At 39.7% G+C, this 21,143-nt stretch overlaps 1 protein-coding gene across 1 annotated transcript in view; it reads right to left on the bottom strand.

Annotated features, from left to right (window-relative positions):
- The window catches only part of RAPGEF5 (Rap guanine nucleotide exchange factor 5), a 233,780-nt gene that overhangs the window by 87,917 nt on the left and 124,720 nt on the right, over window positions 1-21,143 (bottom strand). The window contains exon 9 of the mRNA XM_045495057.1: window positions 14,528-14,653. Coding sequence (XP_045351013.1) covers window positions 14,528-14,653 — 126 coding nt within the window. The remainder of the gene's footprint in view (window positions 1-14,527; window positions 14,654-21,143) is intronic.

A 21,143-nucleotide genomic window follows, 5' to 3' on the forward strand; every position in this document is an offset into this window, starting at 1 on the left:
ATAAAAAGTAAAGAAAGTATAAAGTAATATGCTTGGAAAATGGGAAGGCTCCAAGTCAAGGAACTCTGTAACTCTTCCCAAATCTCTTTTGCGTTTATGTAAATGTGTGTTTACATGTGTGTGTCTGCATGTGTGCACACATATGCATGCATTTTTAACTTTAGAGAGGGCAAAGCAGTAATAAAAGAGGCAGCCTGAGTACTTACGCAAGTTAGGGAATGAAAAATTCCTAGTTAGCGTACCAACTGCTAGATCATATGGCATGGAGACAAGGAAACACAAGCAACTGAAAATATTCTTGTTTTTTCATGTTTTGTACATTCCTTGGTGTTTTTAGAGAGGCACACCTTTGGTCTCCGCAGTAAACATCTCAAAAACCTCATTCCCCAGCTTGAAAGCAGACTGGGAGAAAGAAAGATTGTATTACTCTTGGTTCATTGCAAAAGTATAGAAAGTTGGTATTAAAATAGGTCAAGAGAATTTAAAAAGCAATGAAATATTGCTAAAACTATGTGAGAGGCATACAAACAAAATTAGAAGGTAAAAAAAAAGAGAGAGACATGGTTAAAATAAGACAAAAATAAATTTGGTTGCATAGTATTGGTCTTTCTCCCTCTTTTTCTGGGGTGGGGGATGGGTGTGTGTGAAGAAAAGATACACTGGAAAGAAATGGAAGTACTTCAATGATACAATATAGATAAAAATACTTTCTATTTTTCTGAATATTAACTTGTACTTGGGTGCCAAAGAGGATCGAAATCATCATAGACAAACCTGCCTAGGGTAAAATCCTTGCTCCGTAAACTGTGACTCAAGATTCAAAGCTTTTGTCTACTTTTTACCAAGTATGAATTCTCCCAAAGGCTTGTCTACACTTACAAACTGACTGTTCGTGATGAATCTCCCGGTCTTTTCTGCCCGCTTTTTCAGGTAAATTCCCTATAGTACAAAATCTTTCATTGAAAGCTGAAAATCTCCATAGAACTGGAAACCTGGATCTGGTAAAACTTCGGATTTGTACAGATTTGGTTTGGTTGAACTTGGGAAAAACATCTCAAACCACCTACAAATGCCTTCTCTGTTGGATTCAAACATTGATTGAAAGCCTAGCGCTAGACACTGGGGATGAAAGTCCAAATAAAAATGGGGATTGCCCTCAAAGAGTAAATTCTTTATAGGAGAGCTATAAATCTGCATTTTTTTTTAAAGGAGTAGTTTGGAGCTAGGCTGTGGATAGTGGTTAGTTAATGAACTTATTAGCCAGTATAAACAGCTAGTCCACTTCCTTGTTATTTCTAAGAGTTCAAGGCAGTAAGATCTAACATTTTTTTGGTTTGTTATTATTTGGGAATTGCATTTCTCAATCCTCTTCAGGACATTCTGAACTCAGGAAAACAATTCCAAGTATTTAATGACTTGACATGAAATATAACTATAATACCCTGATAGCAGAGGTACTTGTAGCTGGATATGCTCGATCAGCCATCTGTCCCATATCAACACTATTTCACAGAGAGTAAATTTTTAGAAGTTCTATCCACAGGAGTATTTTTAGAACATAAAAGAACAGAATGATTCTTGGCATTGATAGACATGTTCCATCATAGTAGAAAATGCCTACTGAAAGCCTCCTGGGTAATCAATTGTTATCTGCTATAAAATGGCAACAATTTCCCAAGAAGTACCAACACTCAAAAGTAAGGATGCTGATGAATTTGGGGGAGGGGTGGTGTCTTCAAGTTAAGAAAAGAATTTCAGAGGTAGAAGAAATCTTAGAGCACTCATCTCCTAACTTTATAGATGAGAAAACTGAAGCTCAAAGAGGTAATGTGACTCACTCCATTTGTACTCAATATATTTAATTTGGAGGAAATTTGTTAACAGAATTTTAATTCCTCCAGAATAAAATGGATTTTTTAAACACTGGTAACAAAATAGTAAATCAACTGAAGACAGAAGTGAAAAGTTCAATTCTAGAAGAAATAGAAGAAAATAAAATTGAGTATCTGGCCACAGAATGGGGAAGGACTTTTTCATTTTCACGGTATTTTTAAAAATTAAAAAATGTGAATCAACTGTTTTGCTCATATACATATAAAAATAAGTAAACAAGAAACAAATGGGAGAAAACTACATACAGCAAATAGGATGCATATGCTTAATATATAAAGAACTTATTCAAATCAATGAGAAAAATTCCAATGGAAAAATGGGCAAAGGAGGTAAACAGGTTATTTATAGAAGAAAGATAATGGATTGATATAAATTGCAAATATCCAACCTCATAAGAAATTTGAATTTGAACTAGGTAATACTTTCCCCCCATCAACCAAAAAAAATAATTAATTTTTCCCCCTGAGAATCACAATGTTCAATGAGGGTAAGGGTGAGGACATTACAAAACAAGTACTTTCACGTATCACTGATGTAAGTGAAAACTGGCACAAGCTTTATGGAAAGTAACTGAGCAAAAACATAAAAGAGATGAACATTTCATACCTGTAAGTAGAAATTACTAAGCTAGGAGTTTATCCTTAAGAAACATAAAATTAGGGCGCCTAGGTGGCTCAGTCGGTTAAGTATGAGACTCTTGGTTTTGGCTCACATCATGATCTTGTGGTTCATGAGTTTCCAGGTCCAGCTCCATGATGACAGTGCAGAGCCTGCTTGGAATTTTCCTCTCGCTCTGTCTCTACCCCTCCTCTGCTCACACACACACATACACACACACACACACACTCTCTCTCTCTCTCTCTCTCTCTCTCTCTCTCAAAATAAATCAAACTTTATTTTAAAAATTTAGGTAAAAAATTTTCTAGAGTTGTACATGTCAGATCATTTATAACAGCAAAATTTGTAAACATATTTGTGCCCAAACTGAAGGGTGATTAAGTAAAGTACGCCACGAAAACATAAGGCAAGACTCATAATGTATATACTGACACACTGGGCAAGGTGAGGGACAATCATGGTTGCCCACTAAATTTTTCTTCCTGTAGCTTTCTAATATTTCTAAATTTTCTGCAAAAGCCGTGTATTACTTTTGCAATCAGTAGAACAATTTTAAACCAAAAAAAAAAAAAAAAAATCTTTCACAGAAATGTGCTATAAACTCCAGCAAGATGCCTAATACCTTGCTGTCGATTGTTAAAACACCTATAACCTCTTCAAGAAACTTGTTTTCAGAAGGAAATTCAATCAGTAAAACAGGCCCCAAACTATAAACAGTATACTATTTTAAAAAGTGTATTTCGTAGCTAGCACATGGGAAGAGGGGAAAACAGCAAATGCCAACAATATGTAACTTTCTTTAGATTTGAGAAGTATGACCTTTGCCTTTTGTGATTTATGTCCTTTCCCGGTCCTAACCCAGGAAGTACAAAATGATGCTGAATTTAGCAAATGCCTCACAGGAATGTGAAGTAACAATTTTCTGGAAACAAATACCTTATTCAAAGTATGCCCCTTTCTTCGGTGTGTAGGGTGGTCCTCTTCAGTCTCCTATCTTTGTTCTCTCCCTCCGTAGAGAGGGGAGGGGGCCTTTGAGGCTCAAATCAGATCTTGCTCATTCCCGTCTCTGCTCTGTTTTGTGTGGTGCCTGGGTCAAAGGTGCTCAACAAATGTTTTTCTTAATGAATGAAGGCAAGACTGAATTAATCTTAGCCAGGTATTTGAAAAATCTGCTCTATATATGAAAAGGAGAAAGTTCTACTGAGCTTAAAAATTGGGCCCTCAACCAAGTTAATTTTATGTGTAATGGCTGAATGATCACTACTGGCAGCAGCAAGCTGAATAGCTATTTGGCTGCCACCCATCCTCACCTACCAGGATTCTTTCTCATCATGTCTCTGAGCTCAGGCTTGGGAATCCGAGATAAGCTGCTAATGGTAGACAAACTCAATGTCTGATGAGGGATGCTGGCTTCTGTCTGAAGATCTCAGCGCAGTTAGGTAAGTGACCGAATTCTCCAGCGTTGGCAGGTCACCACATTCAACCAAGGAATGCACTGTAAATTCCCTCCGGGTCTCCCATGAGCCTGTGTTACCCAGCTCTTCTCTTTAGGGCCCCTCAGACTGCTATGCCTGCAGCCTGCCATCCTCTGTCACTCAGAAGGAAGAGACACCATTTCTGGCTTTTCTCTTCCGGATTGAAGGAGTCTCAAAAACTTAGGTTTAGGCCAAAATGGACTAGCAAAATTTCTTCCACCATATTCTTCACCAGAGGTTCTGGAGTCACCAGATGTGATACGTAAGAGTAGAGATCAGGGCAAAGATGCCAAAGTGGCAAGCCTTGCAGAGGCGTGGGGGGTGTACAACAAGAGAAACAACAGCTGCAGGTGTTGAATACACCTAGGGCTCTCTGATCTTTATGAACAAGGATTTTTCCAGGGTGTGGTGAACTTTCCTCAGGTCTGTGCAGATCTCTGCTCTATGCCAAGATTATGAATAATACTGAAGGACAGGAATCTGAGATTTACCGAGTTGGGACGGAAATGTGATCTACTTAAAATTGAGATAAAGTCAGGCTTGATTGCCAAATTATAATGGAAATGGCATTTAATAGTTCAACAAGTCATGAAACGTTTCTGTCCACAAGCATCTGGCATTCAAGTATATTCCTCAGAAGACAATCAGAATAAAATTGGCTCTCTGCTTCGTTCCAAGATTTCTTCTCTTGGATTTTAAGGTTAGTCAGAATTCTGCCTCACCCACACTCAAAATCTTCCCTTTACCACCTTGGTTGGCTTATCCCTTAACCTCAAACCTGTTGCTCTAAATCAGCACCAACTGGGGCCATGTGTGCTACCTGTCTCTGCCATTTTTATATTTTGTAGTTCTGTTCACTTACATCTTTTAAAGTTCCAGTCATACAAATTACTAGAGGACACAGTATTATCTCCATGGCTTCAATTACCCTCTTGGTTCCCATGTTTTTAGAGTTATCTCTGAGTATTGTTTTAATACTGAGATAATTTTTTAGAGCTCTGCCTCCCTATGGCTATTTGATGAAAAGCACTGAATGATCCCATTTATTTTTTGTGGACAAAATTGCTTGTGCCTGCTTTTGGGAGTTGCTGGGTTAATTTTCTGATAGGGAAACTGGTAATAAATAGGGGAGAAGCAGTTCATCAGAAATGTTTTATGGGGACAAAGGTCATTTCAATCAAGCTAGCCTCACTTTACGTCCCCACAAACTCCATTTTTAGGAACACAGATAAAAACACCAAGATTGAATTATAACTTTCTCTAACAAACCTAAAAGATCTCTAGTAATTATTATTTTTATTGATTTTTTGCTTCTGATTACAGACATTAAAAGGTATCTATTTTTACAAGAAGAATATCATTAATGGACATATTTCTAACCTTTTCTTGTGATTAACAAACTTCCAACAGAATTAATGGACTGTATAGTATTTATTGCCCATTTTAGAGGAACACTTTATAATCCTATTTAGCAGGTGCCAGTTTTTGATTGAAAGTTTTTCTTACCCAAACAATCAGGACACAGGATATCTCAAGTTCTTCCCACTGGCTATGACTCTCAGAGGAAAACTCCAGGATACTCAGACTGATTGCAAAAAATAACGCATCATCACAATCCCCCAATTTGTAATAACAGTAAGTTCAATGAGCAGCAAGAAAGTGATAGCATCCATCAAGCATAAAATTCAGTTTAGGATTTTATTATGCATTGCACCATTTGGGGATCATTAGACTTCTGTATTCATAAGAGTGTCAATATGAAGCTTGTTTTACCTCTATAAATCCTAGCCAAGGCAAGATCATGAAAGGTTTAGGGACTCATCTGTCTGAAGTACCATTCTCTCTCCTCATTGACTGCAGAGGGCCAAAATTTTACCTTATTTCTATCCTACCCCCACTTTTGCAATCACCAAGATATGCTCTTATGACTCATTAAGTTTTCATGAGCCTCCCTACAAATCCCTACCCCCAAGCCACTTCCTGCCATCTTAATTGTCTTATTATCACCATTAGTCTCTCCCTCTATGTGTTTCTTGGATCTCGAGGAGCCCCTAATCCTTTATTCTGACTCAGCTTGCCTCAATCATGCCCAGCCATTCCTGGAACCTGAACAAAGAGGACATTTACAAGGGCTTCTTAAAATTGTTGAGCCTTGTTCACTTAATTATGGACAAATGTACAGTAAATGAATCTACATGCCATACCTTATTTCTCCATTTTTTTTTTTAATATAGGAGGGAAATCCTGGAAAACAACAACCACCAGAAAAATTAAGAAATCTATTCCAGGTAAACCTAAGGGCTGTAGCATCAACTTCTACAGAAAAAAAAAAACAAACCTTTCCTGCTTGAGTAATGGAATGGACTTTTTTTTTTTTAATTGAAGACAAATTTTTATGTAATGAAAAATAAGAACATGGTCATGTTTTAAGTAAAATGTGGGTATTTAACATGATTTATCAGAGAAATATGTACTGCACACTTGGCCGCAGTCTGTTATGTTCTGTTATGGTATTTTAAGCAGTCTTCTATTTTTGCTATCTTAAGACAACATTTAGGGCTGTTGTATGCCAGATGGAATCCTCCTTCAATCCATTTCCCATTGCAAAAGGAAAAAAAAATTCTTTCCATCTTATATGGAAATCTTTTATACATTTCTTTTCCTCATCTTTATCAACTGAAGTATTTGAATCACTCAGAAATCACCAAACTTTGGCTGAATCAATATGAGGCAAACATTATACCACAGAGTAAGTATTTTTAAAGTGAACATATAAGCTTATGTCATTAACAGAAAGTATTCACATGACACGCAAGCGCAAAATTCATTTCTATAAAAACAGGACTGAATCACAGCCAGCGTTTTCAAGAAAATGATAGTGTCGTGGTGTATTTTAGGGTAAAGCTAAAGAATCAGAATTGAGCTATAATTGGACATTCTGCCTTCCCAGGGACTTTAGCTCAAGTTCACGGACTGGAGCTCCTCACACGAAATCCTTAGTTTATGCTGGTGACTGCTTCTGTAAAACCAACAGAGAAGCCTGTGAAAAAAGGAAGCGAGTGGGACCCATCTTCCTGCAAACCCATTCTGGCGCTGCAGCAGAGGAGTCTCAAAAATTCAACTGTAAATCACCTTCTTCTCTCTTGCTTATAAAATTCTTCACGAGAGCTCAAAGCTATCTGGCTAGGAGCACACAATTTTTGGCTAAGCCTGTAAGGTTCTGCATCCTCTGGCCCCCGTGGCCCTCCCCCTGCGGCCATGCCCCAGCCACTTGGTTCTGCCCCCAGGGCTGCAGCATCATCTCTTGGCATGAGCCGTTCACAATGTCATCCTCACTCGTGTTCCCTCATCTGCCAGCAATGCCTGTCTTTCCTCAGTTCTCCTAGTGATGCCTCTGGCCCTTCCGATTCTCTCTTCCTCAGGGACGTATGCATGTCTCCCTAGACCCCTGTGACAAACTTCCATAGCACTCTGCAGAACACTTACCACACAGAGAACTGTGAATTCAGCCTCTGAATTTCTTGCAGTGTAAGCTCTCTACAGGCTTTGATGTATCAGGACCTTCCACAGGAATGAAAGCACTTTATAAGTTGGTACCTAGGTCTTCCTTCTCCCTGGGATCTCTTCATGTTCTTATTTCTCCAAGCCTCAGTGGTACACAGTTGTCATGAAATACTGTCCATCTGTCTGTGAAGGACTGTCCATCTGTCTGTGCATCTTTTCCCTACCTTTTGGTGTTAAGGCATCCATTATGAACAAAAAATGAAACCAAACTACCAAAGATTTCTAGTGTTACCTAATCAGACAACAATCTAGAAGGTAATGATATTGTTATATTATTAGCAATAATGCAGATCAGGCCTTGATGGGGGTAGAAAGGAAAATAATGCAAGGTTGTCCAGGGTCTGGAGTAACATATACCACTGAGGCAGGGGGTGGAGGGGGGTGGGTGAGGGCATAAACAAAAGAAAAATAACCTGATTCTCAATATCTCATTTTAATGATTTCTCAGACGTTTTATTTAAAAAAATTTTTCTAATGTTTATTTATTTTTGAGAGAAAGAGAGAGGCAGACAGAGAGGGAGACACAGAATCTGAAGCAGACTCCAGGCTCTGAGCTGTCAGCACAGAGCCCGATGTGGGGCTTGAACTCATGGATCAGGAGATCATGACCTGAGCTGAAGCCAGACGCTTAACCAACTGAGCCACCCAGGTGCCCCTATCAGACATTTTAGAGACGATACAACTACTTTAATTTTATAAGAGTAAGAACTTCATCAACCTAGGGAGCAGCATCTGTCCCATGGGGAATACAAGATCTTTGAGAACATGATCTTGATAAATCTAACTGAGCCAGTATCACTTTTCTTAACTGGGCTTTTTAAAATAAACTTGAGTATTTAAAAAAACAAATGCCATAATGACAAATTTCTCTCTTTAAAAACGTTGAAACTCATTAAAAAAAAAAAATCAGTGTCGGGACTTGCAATGGGCTTCTTGTGAGAACTTAAAAACAGAGCTAATGAGCAGATGGCTCCACCAGACAGCATGAGCACGCCGCTTTCACTGGCAGCTCAGCTGCCATTTTCCTGGCAAATAAACAAATAAATAAATAATTGCAACAAACCAGAATTTAAAGAGCACGGGAAGCGAACCACACTTGTAAGCCTTGCTGTGGAATGCAGAGGAGCATGGGCTGCTGCAGTTGTGAAATGTGTTTATCAGGGGTGTTTCCCTCTCTCAATGTCTGTCACAGTAGTAAAACACTTGAATAAATACCGTCTTGGAGACTACTTGTTTCCATGTGTGAATTTCCACCCCCCCCCCCCAACTCACTTGTAAACTTCTGGGAGGCATGAACCATCTTCTACCATTTTTTGTGTTACTCTGTGGCCATATTAATCCTGATCAAAAATGAACTAGAATCATTCATTCAAATAAGTCTCCTTCCTATGAAAGGGGACCTTAGCATGAAACCAACGCAAAGTCAAGTTTTTGTTATTAAGAAAAACATCATCATGTCTACACAGTGGTTTGTCAGGCAGGCAACTTAACATATTATGAATTGCCCATTATATGTACCTGAATTCTGGCTTTCATTATTAAGCAATAATGTTACAAAATTCTGTTTGTAGTTAAGTAGTTTCTTGGTTAAACTAAATTGTTGATAAACTTTGAGTAATGCCATGGTTGCTCTAAACTTTACTTGCCTTCATACATAATGCAAGTTTGAATACAGAATGATAAAACCACTTTTGCTTTTAGTGTTTCACGTAGAGTAAAAAGAGGGCTTTCACCTTATGCTTAGCCTTATTTTTAAAACAAAGTAATAGACCAAAGAGAAGTTGGAAAAGGGCAGAGACTAACTTTTAATAGGTGAAATAAGAGGGACAGCAGCCAGAATACCCTAGGTGTCCCCTAGTCATCTGTGAACAAGGAAGCCTTTGACGTAGGCAGAATTGCAGGATGAGGCTGCAGGAAACAGGGAAAAGGAAATCCTGGTTGAGGCTGAGTGACAGGGACGCTACCCTGGCAGCAGACTACGCCAAGGTTAAGTTTCAGAATGTGCAAAACCCCCTTCCCACCCATATTTCATAAGTGAATGGGAAAAGGGGAAGGAAGTAGGGTGGGTCCTCAGTCTCAACAAAGGAACTGGAGAAAACCGGTGGGGAGAGGGAGGGCTATAGACAGAGTCCCTAGGGAAGCACCGCTTAGCAGAGCTCTCACACACATTTTACAGACCCACATTTCTGCACTTCAGAATTTAGGAACTCACTTTAGCAGCCACTACTGCCATGTATACACTGCAAGTCAATACGCTACCAAAGCTACAATTTAGGAATAGTTTGGTTCTTCTGGGCAATAGTACCATTGTGTCCCAGAAAAGTATCCACCTCTAGATATATTCTTTAATACAGCTATTTCACGGCTACAAAAGTATGAGCAGTTTACATGCTGTTCAAATCTAACTTAGGACTCGAACAAAGCAGGCACCTTCGCATTCTCTTTTATCCTTCCCACATCTGCCACCACCATCCCTTCCTTATGTAATTGTTCTGTCTGTTCCATGCAGGGTGGTCCTGGTCATTCCTCTTTCTTGAGATTATCATGATTCTGGATGTCCCAGGTTCCTGTCCTTCTCAGCCCTGCCTCCTGCAATGACTGGGGAGAGAAGACGCAGCCAGAAGCCATCAGACTTGAGTCCGCTCTAGCCCAGCTCTCACATCACACTTTACCTCTGCTGTAACAGAGAATCCTGTTTCCCTGGGTGTAAATTCTTCTTCTGACTTCTGTGTATCTCTCTGCAGATTATCAACACTGTCTCCTTATACCTCAGTTATCTGCGTCATTGTCTTCTTTCTACACCTGACTGTACTTCTTCAGGGTAGAAGCCACCATAGTTATTCTGAATCCCCTAGGACACTGGCCTTAATAAAGGTATATGGAATGAATAAATGATCAAGAGCATTCTAAAATAACAGCTTAGTAATGCCAACTCAGATTACATGGGTCAACAGAGCATCCCTAAAATCACAGATAATTCTGAACAAGGCGCACACATCATTGCAGGAAATGCCAAAGCTTTGGCTAAATTAATTTTAATTATTAAAATTAAAATCAGTTAATTTTGTAGCTACCAGAGACTCTGTCTGCCCAAGGTATTTTCCAATGGTCTGGTATGAGAAGATGGTTTATGTGGTTCCCATGCTGTAAGCCAGAACCCTGACCCGACAATTTGCCAGGGAGATAAACACTGAGTGCTCTAGATACTCAGGTGTCTGTGTCTCAGACACCTGAAACATACTGCAAGGAAACAAAGCAAGGTAAATGTCTTGTAGCTTTTCACCAAAGGTGACCAACCATTCTAATGCTAAACAGAACATTCTTATGTCTACCACTATACCAAAGAAGCCTTAATAAAAACTTAAAAAATGCTTAATATAACACACATTCTTACCCCGCACCCCTCCCCATCACCAGCCATCAAATACTGCCAGTTTTACCATCTCAGTGACTCCTGTCATCTACAGCCTTCTTATTTCCCAAGTTACCACCTTGGTTCAGGCTTTCACCTTTCACTGACTCACTATCATAGTTTTCTAAGGATTCTCTCCAACACTTTCCTCTTTTCCACTCATTTTTTCCTCTAAGCCAATGCCGGAAAGATCTTAGGAAGACCGCACCTGATTGTGCCACACTTCCCTTCATCGATGGCTTCCCTTTGCCAGAAAGGCAAGCCTAAACTCCTTTCAGTGCCTTATGAGGCCTTACACAAATGAATCATAACCTCTCTTACAGCCCACTCCCCTTCATTCCCCATGAATTGCCCAGGGCTCAAGTCATGTGTCTTTTGCTAGTTCTGTGACTTCGAGGCTCTTCCCTGTCAAACTGTGCTGTGACCATTAGCCTTCCAGGTCAAGCCTGAACGTCCCCATTTGGTAACATGTGCCCCTTCCTCTGTTAATATAATCAGATTAAGATGGGGAAATATGATGTCTACATAAGAGGTAATTTCTTTAAAGAGTTGATGACCCAATGTTAATCCCACTATCATCATGTTTAGAAGAAATAACCAACTTCTGTCCCCTTCTTCAAGTTCTCACATCATAATTTTCAACATTTAGTAATGAGCGTTGCTTAATTTTACCTACAGCTTGTTAATATAAAATAAGAAAACCAAGTGCTTCCTGAGAAACTTGTGCTGATTATACATTTAAATATTTTTCTTTCAGAAATACCTTGGCAAAAGCACAGTGAAGTGTTTCTCTAATTGCATGCATTTATAATAATGGCATTGGCCAGTTTAAGAAAATATTAGAAATGCCCTACCCAGAAAGCTCTAAGCTCCTATTTGTAACAAGATGTGCCAGCAACAAAAGCTTTATTCTTTTTCTATTCAGTAGTACTTTAAGAAGGAGCTGTTTCATTTTGGCACTATGCATTTAAAGGGATGTGGTATTCTAGAAGTGTAGAAGCAGTGTAGTTTAGTTTAAAAAAAAAAAATCAATGGGTAACTTAGATTCTAACTCAAATTTCACCATTGTCTACTTAAATAACTTTGGCCCAGGAATGGAAGATGACGTAGCTGAAGCATTTTAAAATCGTAAAAGAAAGGAAATCTGTATCTAACTCCGGGGCTTGGTCATTATTGTTACTGTTGTAAAAGAAGAAACTGCGGGCCTAGGTTTACATTAAGTAAATGACCGTTTCCTCTGTACATACTGCGTGTTATCCCCGGGTTTTCATGAGCCAGAGCAGATGACTGCCACTGAAAAGAGATTGAGGGCAGGGAGCACAGTGAACTCAGAGTGCAAGCCAATGTGTATACAGCTCTATCAAATGCTCAAGACGTAAATGAGCAAGATAATCGACCAGATGGGTTTTTTTTGCTAATACATTACTGCAAAAAGTATAAGCATCTAGTGTCAAATAATCCATAGAGTAGAGCCCTGTATAAATATCAGCTTGCAGAGCAGATCAGTTCAACTGCTGTCATCTTGCATGGAGGGACATGGCAGAATGGCTGAGATTATGTTCGTCACTAAGGAGGAAAGATCCTGAATAGTCACCTCTCCTTACTCTAAACTGCAGTAGGTGAGGTCTAGTAGCAAAGGCCATAATGCCAATGTTTATTTATACACCTTTTTTCTCTCAGGAACATAAGTACTTCAGAGCTGGTAATGCATCCATATTACGACATTCATGCAAAAAGTAACAAACCTTAGTGTTCTATTTTACGATCTTAAAATGAAGGATTAAAGAGAACAGAGAGTAGATAACCATAAGCAAAGCTGTAAATCTTATACCACTAAATTTCTATCCTAAGTTACAAGTCTTTACAACTACCAGCACCAAGTTCAGATTTCACTTATATATTTAGAGGATATGATAGTCTCATTAACTGTAACTATAATATTCTGGATTCAATTAAATGCAAGGCAAATGCAATACAGCTATCTTTTTAAATAAGCCTAAAGTTGTTTGAGGCATAAGGCTGATGATTTCTAGCCGTGATTAAGTGGCACTCTATCTGTCTGACTTTAAAAGTTCTTGCCCTACCCTCAGGCTGTCGCTGTTCCACTGAACTGAATATGCAATTCACTGTAATACATATCACTCATTTTAAGGACCACTAGGAAAGATAAATGCTCACAGTTAAACCAGGTTGTGTTTTCATATGATCAATCATTAAGACTTATCCTGATTTCAGAGATGCTAAAATGTGGAGGAAACATGCAATTTGAAATCAACAAAATATGGTAAATGAAAACTGTTGCTCTTCCAATTTAAATCAATCAAAAGGAATAATGTTTTGAGAAGCTTAAGTCACACACTAATCCCAAATATTCTAAGGACATGGCGGAGATTAAGAGTCAGTCTTTGACAGAATCATCCTTCAGGGTGCTTTTAACAATTTAAACAAGTCCCTGAATTTTTCAATAGTCCCTAGTGAACTGAAGGCTCCTGACACGTCCACTCTCACTTAAAGTCAATGGTCCCCCTGAATAGCTCAGTTATGAGGCTTTGAAAGTGCTTAATCATACTCCCCCTCAAGACACCACTTGTTATGATGTGATGTTGCAGTCAGAGATGTGTTATGTTGACCTAAACAGCCTCCCACGCTTGAACATCTCACCTCCTCTCCTGCTCAGTAAAAATCTGACATTTGTGCTCATGGCCTTGGAGAAGAGAAGGCATGAAGCAATTTTTCCCCTTTGGAAAAGGTTGAAAATAAAATTCCAAGGGAAAATTAAAATCAGAGGGAGACATGTTTATAAGCACTGAGGAATTTTCCCCTTCATGAGCAATCCCGGATAGTTGAGCACTGGGAGCGAAGTCTTACAAACAACAACACAAAGTCAGCAGACAACAATGCGTAGCAGAAGAAAGTGGTGCCATTGTTGCCCTGGCCTGACGGAAGGCATCTCAGTTCTAAGGCTCAGTCTGAATGACGGCTTTCAGGAGAACCGAGCACAGCGTCCCTTTCCTCCAGTTTAACTACAACTGAACAGTGTAACTTTTGTTGGAACACAAACATTCAGAAGATACTGGGAAAACTCTTCTTCTGACTCCCCCACTCCGGGAAAGCATCTATAATCTGTTACTCTGCTTTCATTTATTTCTACTAACTCAGGATACGTCTGTTTGCTAACTAGAGCCACCCCAGACTCATCATAGAAGTACATAGGAATATACTTTCAAAATTCATACCCCACAAACTATCTGATGGGCTGACATTCCCAAAGTCAAACTCGAAAGACATCAAATCAAAATCATAAATAGACATGCATTTGTACTTGCTTACATGTGTTCTTATATTTCTATGTGATTTACTTTTGGGAAGAGTTCTCTTATAAATCCAGTGTTATGAATGGCTGGCTTAGAGTTTTGAGCAGCTGTCATTTTTACCAAGGAGTATGCTTTTGGGGGAAAAAAAACAAAACTAAAGAATTTAAAATATTTTTTCCTTCAAACATACAACGAGGCAGAAACATTTTTCACCCCTTCAAGCCTGCATCCCCAAGAGAAAAAGGGCTTACGTGTTCAGATTTCTCCTGTTCCTTTTTGTCTGTCTGCAAAAACTGACAGTTGTCTCTTGCCAGCTTCTGAACCAGTTCAATTCGTCCGATGTCATCTCTCTCCTGGAGTTTGCACATCACTCCTGCCTTAAGAGTTGGAGAAAAAGCGAAGATATACTTAAATCCACAGTCCCAGGACATGACACCACTGGAAAATTCGCTTTATGATAAGCTCATCTCCTCTGTCGCCTGGAGTAAAGCATGGTCTTGGTAAAATATTTTGCCTTTGCGAAGTTGAAACTGTATTATTTTAACCTAGGAATGCCACAGCAAAAGTCTTCAAGTTGAGATCGGGTATCAGTCTACTTTAAGAGAGTGAAGGGCAGAGCAAACTAAGTCATTTGCTACTGAAGTGTGCTCCTGGTATGCCACTATTTGTTCCTGACAGCCCGTTTCCTGTTACATAAGCAAAGCCTCACAAGAGGTTAAAAACTCATGGGAAAGTTAGCCAGGAACCACTCTGACAAAAAAGGGTGAAATGATACAGAGTACTAAAAATACCAGTACACAAACTCCTAATTCTTTTACTCCACCAGATTATTCCATGTACAAACACACGGTGAATGAGAAGATCACACGATTTTTTTTTCACAGCTGGAAAGTTACTATGGGGCATTAGCAAAACATCTTCAATGTCGCATGAAATATGGTAAAAAAAAAGTTTATTAAAAATAAACTGGAAAGGGGTGCCTGGGTGGCGCAGTTGGTTAAGCGTCCGACTTCAGCCAGGTCACGATCTCCCGGTCCGTGAGTTCGAGCCCCGCGTCGGGCTCTGGGCTGATGGCTCAGAGCCTGGAGCCTGTTTCCGATTCTGTGTCTCCCTCTCTCTCTGCCCCTCCCCCGTTCATGCTCTGTCTCTCTCTGTCCCCCAAAAAATAAATAAACGTTGAAAAAAAAAATTAAAAAAAAAATAAACTGGAAAAAGAAAGCTTAAAATGTCATCAGGGATTGGAAATGATCCATAAAGTATCACATTTTTTTTGCCAAAGTGCCTAAGTAAAAATAATATGAAGCAGGATAATCTAGGACTTTTATTAGAAAACAAGTGTATTCATTATAACACAAATTATGAACTGTTCCTGCTCAAATTCTTTAAAAAATGGTTCATAGTGACATATCAGAAAATGATCTAATGAAATCTGAAGTTACTCTTGGCAGGAACAATCAAAATTTTGGATTCTTGTTTTATCTAGTACAACCTACAGGATTTGAATGGACTTAGCAACAGGACCAAATATGGAGAAGGGGCCAACAAGGATGCTCAACCTTATGGTCTTCATGGTTTGTGCAAAAGATACCCATTTTGTTGAGTGGGTATTGAAGACATGGGACTATCCATGCCAAACAATGACTACATCTCTATTCCCACAGGCAAGGATAGCTTGTTTTCTAGCAGTTTCTCCAACAACTAGGAAGGAAACAAAAAAATCCTTCACGTGGCCCAAATCAGATTCCCAGGGGACAGCAAGTGGAACTGCTCCACCAAAGTCAGCGATTTATTTTTAAAACATCCCTCACAAGTGGTCCTCCAGTTCATTTCCAAGACTTCCTTGCACAGGGATCGCTGGTTATCTTCAGACAGCCTTTGTACTGTTAGAGACCCACAACTGTTAGAAAGTCCCTTACCACACTAAACTCTGAAATCATTCAACTTCAACCCATGAGAACTAGTTTTACCTTTAAAAGCAACCAAAACTAGGTCTATTTCTCTTTCTTTTTCGACAGAGACAGTGCAAGCTGGGGAGGGGCAGAGAGAGGGAGAGAGAGAAAATCCCAAGTAGACTCCCCACTGCCAACACAGAGCCCAACCAGGGGCTCGAACTCATGACCTGAGCCAAAACCAAGAGTTAGATACTTAACCAATTGAGCCACCTGAAACTAGGTCTATTTCTTATCCAATATGACAGTCTTTCAAATACTTAAACACCAGTATTTATTATATCCTTTTAATATTGTCCATATATAACCTCCCCACCCCCCAGCTCCTAATTTTATTCATTCATTCACTTACCCAACAGTAACTTTGTTATGTGAGTAACAAACATAAGTCAGGAACTACAAGTGCTAGGAATATAGCACTAAACTACCATAACAAAAAAGCCCCACAGGCCATGAATCTTACATTCACTAGGGGATGAGGATTATGTAACATATATCAGATGGTAAGATACGATATGATGGAAAATAAAGCAAGGCAAGGGAGTAGAAGAAATGACTGGAGGTGTTATAAAGACAGGTGTGTCAGGGAAGGATTCTTTAGTAAAATGAGATTTAAATGGAAATCTAAAAGAAGCAAGGAAGAGGGGCACCTGGGTGGCTCAGTCAGTTGAGCATCTCATTCTTGATTTCAGCTCATGTCATGATCTCACAATTGGTGAGTTAGAGCTCTGCATCTGGCTCTGTGCTGACAGTGCAGAGCCTGCTTGGGATTCTCATCCCCTCTCTCTCTCTCTCTCTCTCTCTCTCTCTCTGTGTCTCTCTCTGCCCCTCCCCTCCTCACACACTCTCTCAAAATAAACCAACTTAAAAAAAAAAATAAAGGAAGCAAGGAAGGTTCCAGGCAGAGGAATACAAGTGCAAGGTCCCTGAGGCTTGGATGTGCTTGGCATGTTGAGGGAAAAGCAACAAGAATGGCTTGTTGTTCAGCATGGCCGAAGCAGAGCTGGTAAGGGGGAGACTTACCCCCTCTGAAACTGCCAAAGAGGTGATGCGGGACCCCATCACATTGTTTCCATACAGGCTGGGTAGGGGGTTTGGTTTCTTTTTCTGAATGAAATGGAAATCCTTTAGAAGGTTTTGAATGTAGGAATGGCATCATCTGACTTACATTTTAACAAGATCATCCTGTCTTTTGGGTTGAGAAAACACTGTTGGGTGGGGAGAAGCAGCTGAAACCAGAAGACCCATAAGGGACTGGTTTTCAGAGAAGAGAAGTCTTGGAAGTTTTAGTGGTGGAACTGGTGAGAAATGGTTAGAATTCGAGTATTTTCCAAAGGTAGGGCAGCAACTGGGTTTAGCCTGAGCAACTGGGAGGGTAGGGTTGTCATTTACTGAGATTGGGAAGACTGGGGAGGAAGATAGCCCTGAGGTATCTAAGTGCTGTTGCCTGGTTGGCCACTTGGTGGCTCAGAGGGGAAGTCCAGGCTGGTGACAGGAATTTGGGAGACATCAGTGTACACAGTATTTAAAACCCGAGGAATAAGAGAGGTTACAATGCAGTGATGTAAACAAAGATAACAAGGAATCCGGGAACTGAGTCCCATGTTTGGATGCTGGAAAGATGAGTAGTCAGGAAACGGGACTAAGAAGGACAGGCTCCAGGAGGAGACCCTGGGGAGTAGTGAAGGGGTTTCAAGGAGAAGGCAAAGAAAAACTGTATCAAATGTTGCTACAATATCAAATAAGATGGATTGAAACGGACACTGAATTTGACAGCAATAATTGGTGACTTTGAATATAGCTTTTGTTTTGTTTTGTTTGTTTTGGTTTTTGGGGAACAAAATGGTGGTAGGGAAAGAAGTTGTATTAGCCTGGGTTCAAAAGAGAGTGACAACTCTTCTGAATTGTTACAAGCAACAGGATACTAGCTAAAGAGTGATCGCTTGCTTGCTTGTTTACAGTGATAGATATGTTGGCCTTTTAATCTTTCTTAGAAATCATCCATCATGGAGGGAAACTTGATGATGCAGGAAGGAAAGAGGGCATTTTTAGGAGTCGTGTCCTTTAGACACGAAGGAGCATCACGATCTACTCTCAGCGGGAGGATGGTGAATATGTCACTCACCAACACAGGAGGGCAGGTGAAGTACAGGGTAAATAGGTAGGCTGGCACATTTCATAGTGGGAAAATGGGAAAATTCCTTTCTGAAGGCTTCTATTTCCCAGAAAAATAAGTCAAGTTATCGGCTGAGAGTAGGGCCTGTGAAAAGATGTGGAGGCATGATGAGAAAAGAAAGCATGGGGCGCCTGGGTGGCGCAGTCGGGTAAGCGTCCGACTTCAGCCAGGTCACGATCTCGCGGTCCGGGAGTTCGAGCCCCGCGTCAGGCTCTGGGCTGATGGCTCAGAGCCTGGAGCCTGTTTCCGATTCTGTGTCTCCCTCTCTCTCTGCCCCTCCCCCGTTCATGCTCTGTCTCTCTCTGTCCCAAAAATAAATAAACGTTGAAAAAAAAAAATTAAAAAAAAAAAAAAAAAAAAAAAAAAGAAAGCATGTAATGGTCATTTCAGTTGCAAAGTTTGGCCAACTTTTTTTTGTAAAGGGCCAGAGTGTCAATGTTCCAGGCTTAGTGGGCAATGTGGTCTCTGATGCAACTACCCAATTCTGCAGTTTTAGTGCAAAAGCAGAAGACACAATAGGTGAGTGAGCACATCTGTGTTCTAATAATGCTTTATTTACAAAAACAGGGAGCAGACTGTAGTTTACCCACTGACTTAAGAGGAAACAGGACAAGAGAGGCAGAATCAGACAGCCAAGCATTGCAAAGGGCCCCCTTGATTTTACTGTTAGATCCTTTTACCCATCCTAGCCATCCTCCTTGGAGGATATTTCTGTTTGTCAGGATTTTAATGGAGCCCATAACCTGACACAACACTATATGGGCTGATCTTGAAGAGGCACTTTTAATCAATAACAGAGAAAGTATAAGAGGATCAGTGGTGCTAAATATCCTCCTTTAAACTAAAAAGAAAAGGAAACTTTGGGGGGAATTCCTATACACAAATGATTAGCGTCCTTTAAATGCTTTGACACTTAAAGGACTAAGTTTGTGTTAGTTACAAAATTCATTTCTGTTAGCCAGCTAGAATTTCTTCTTTCTCCATCCACATCATCCTCACGGTGTTTAACATACTGTCTTGTTAGTGGAGAGAGGCAGGTCATGACCCTGTGACATTAGGACCTGCCCTGTGGTTGTTTATTCAGTACTATGATGGATTAATCCTAATCTTTCTCTGCTCCCCAGTGCGGTGCCCTGTACAAAAGAGGGTGTGTGTGCAAATGGGGCCAGGAAGGGGGATACACAAGAGGAAAATGTCTTGGGACTAAATAGACACACAGGACTGAACCTGTTACTTCTTCTTACCAACACAGGTGCCAAAGTTAACTGGGCTAAGCTCCCATGTGCTCTGATTTGAAGAGTCTTTCCTTTGTCTGTGGGTCCCATATATGTTTTTTAAATGACTGATAACATCAGGGTGGAACCGTGTAGAGAAAACTTAGAGACCTTGACTATTTCTTGGGGTTCTTGGGAACATGAGTTTTTAAGCAACTCTGAACATTTTTTATCATATGCATAGGATTCTAAATACAGACTTTTCTTTAATAAGTAAATCTCATTTTTTTTTACCTTTTTTAATTAAAAAAAATTTTTTTTTAACATTTATTTATTTTTGAGACAGAGAGAGACAGAGCATGAACGGGGGAGGGTCAGAGAGAGAGGGAGACACAGAATCGGAAACAGGCTCCAGGCTCTGAGCCATCAGCCCAGAGCCCGACGCGGGGCTCGAACTCACATACCGTGAGATCGTGACCTGAACCAAAGTCGGACGCTTAACCGACTGAGCCACCCAGGCGCCCCCTTTTTTTTTTTTACCTTTTAAAAAATGTTTATTTATTCATTTTGAGAGAGAGTGTGTGTGACAGCAGGGGAAGGGCAGAGAAAGAGGGAGAGAGTGAATCCCAAGTAGGCTTCAAGCTGTCAGCACAGAGCCCAATGTGGGGCTTGAGCCCATGAACCATAAGATCATGGCATGAGCCAAAATCAAGAGCCAGACACTTCACCAACTAAGCCACCCAGGTGCCCTTAATGAGGAAATACATTTTTATTAGAGCCAGATACTTGGGTGCAGAAATTATGTATTTTGAACACAAAATGCTGTTACTTAAGAAAATGGGTTCCTAAGCAACTTAATTATTTCATATTTATAATTAAAACATCATATAATTAAAAAAGGAATATTGATGTCTTGATTTTCTGCTTTCTGCATAATTTCTAGGTACATTTTCGTAAAATCATCAATTCTACAACAGTGCTTCCATAACTGTCAAAAAAGGCTTTCAAGGAAGGTTATGAATGCTTCTTCATTCCCTGGAGAACTTGCAGCTCTGAGGGATGCCCATATATTCTAGATAGTTTCTAAGGTAGTCTTCTTGGGAAGTACCACACTATGCCAGATGTTCTCTGGGGCTCTCTTTCACAGCTCTGTAATTTAGTAATTTAATTCAAAAAACCCCATGAATTTATTAATATATTTTGGGAGCTTTGTTATGGCAGGAGAAGCAAGATAAGTAACAGCCCTTGATCTAGACTTTCACATTCTTGAACTACTTAATTTGTCTATATGAAATTAATTATAAACAGTTTACCTAACATTGCTAAAGCAGAAAAAAAAAAGATTAATCTGTAACCGTCAGAAGAGTTATTTAAAAGTCTTATTTCAAGGTCTGCTTTGAAAAAAAAATCTCTGTAATGTATAATTAAAGCTATTCATATGATTTTCAGTATTTGAGGAGAGAAATGTTATGAATGTAAATTAAAGTCTGTTTCCTTTGCAAATGGAGTCCTAAAAATGTTAGGTCCC

The sequence above is a fragment of the Leopardus geoffroyi genome, chromosome A2, assembly GCF_018350155.1.
Source record: "Leopardus geoffroyi isolate Oge1 chromosome A2, O.geoffroyi_Oge1_pat1.0, whole genome shotgun sequence".
Taxonomy (NCBI): Eukaryota; Metazoa; Chordata; class Mammalia; order Carnivora; family Felidae; genus Leopardus; species Leopardus geoffroyi.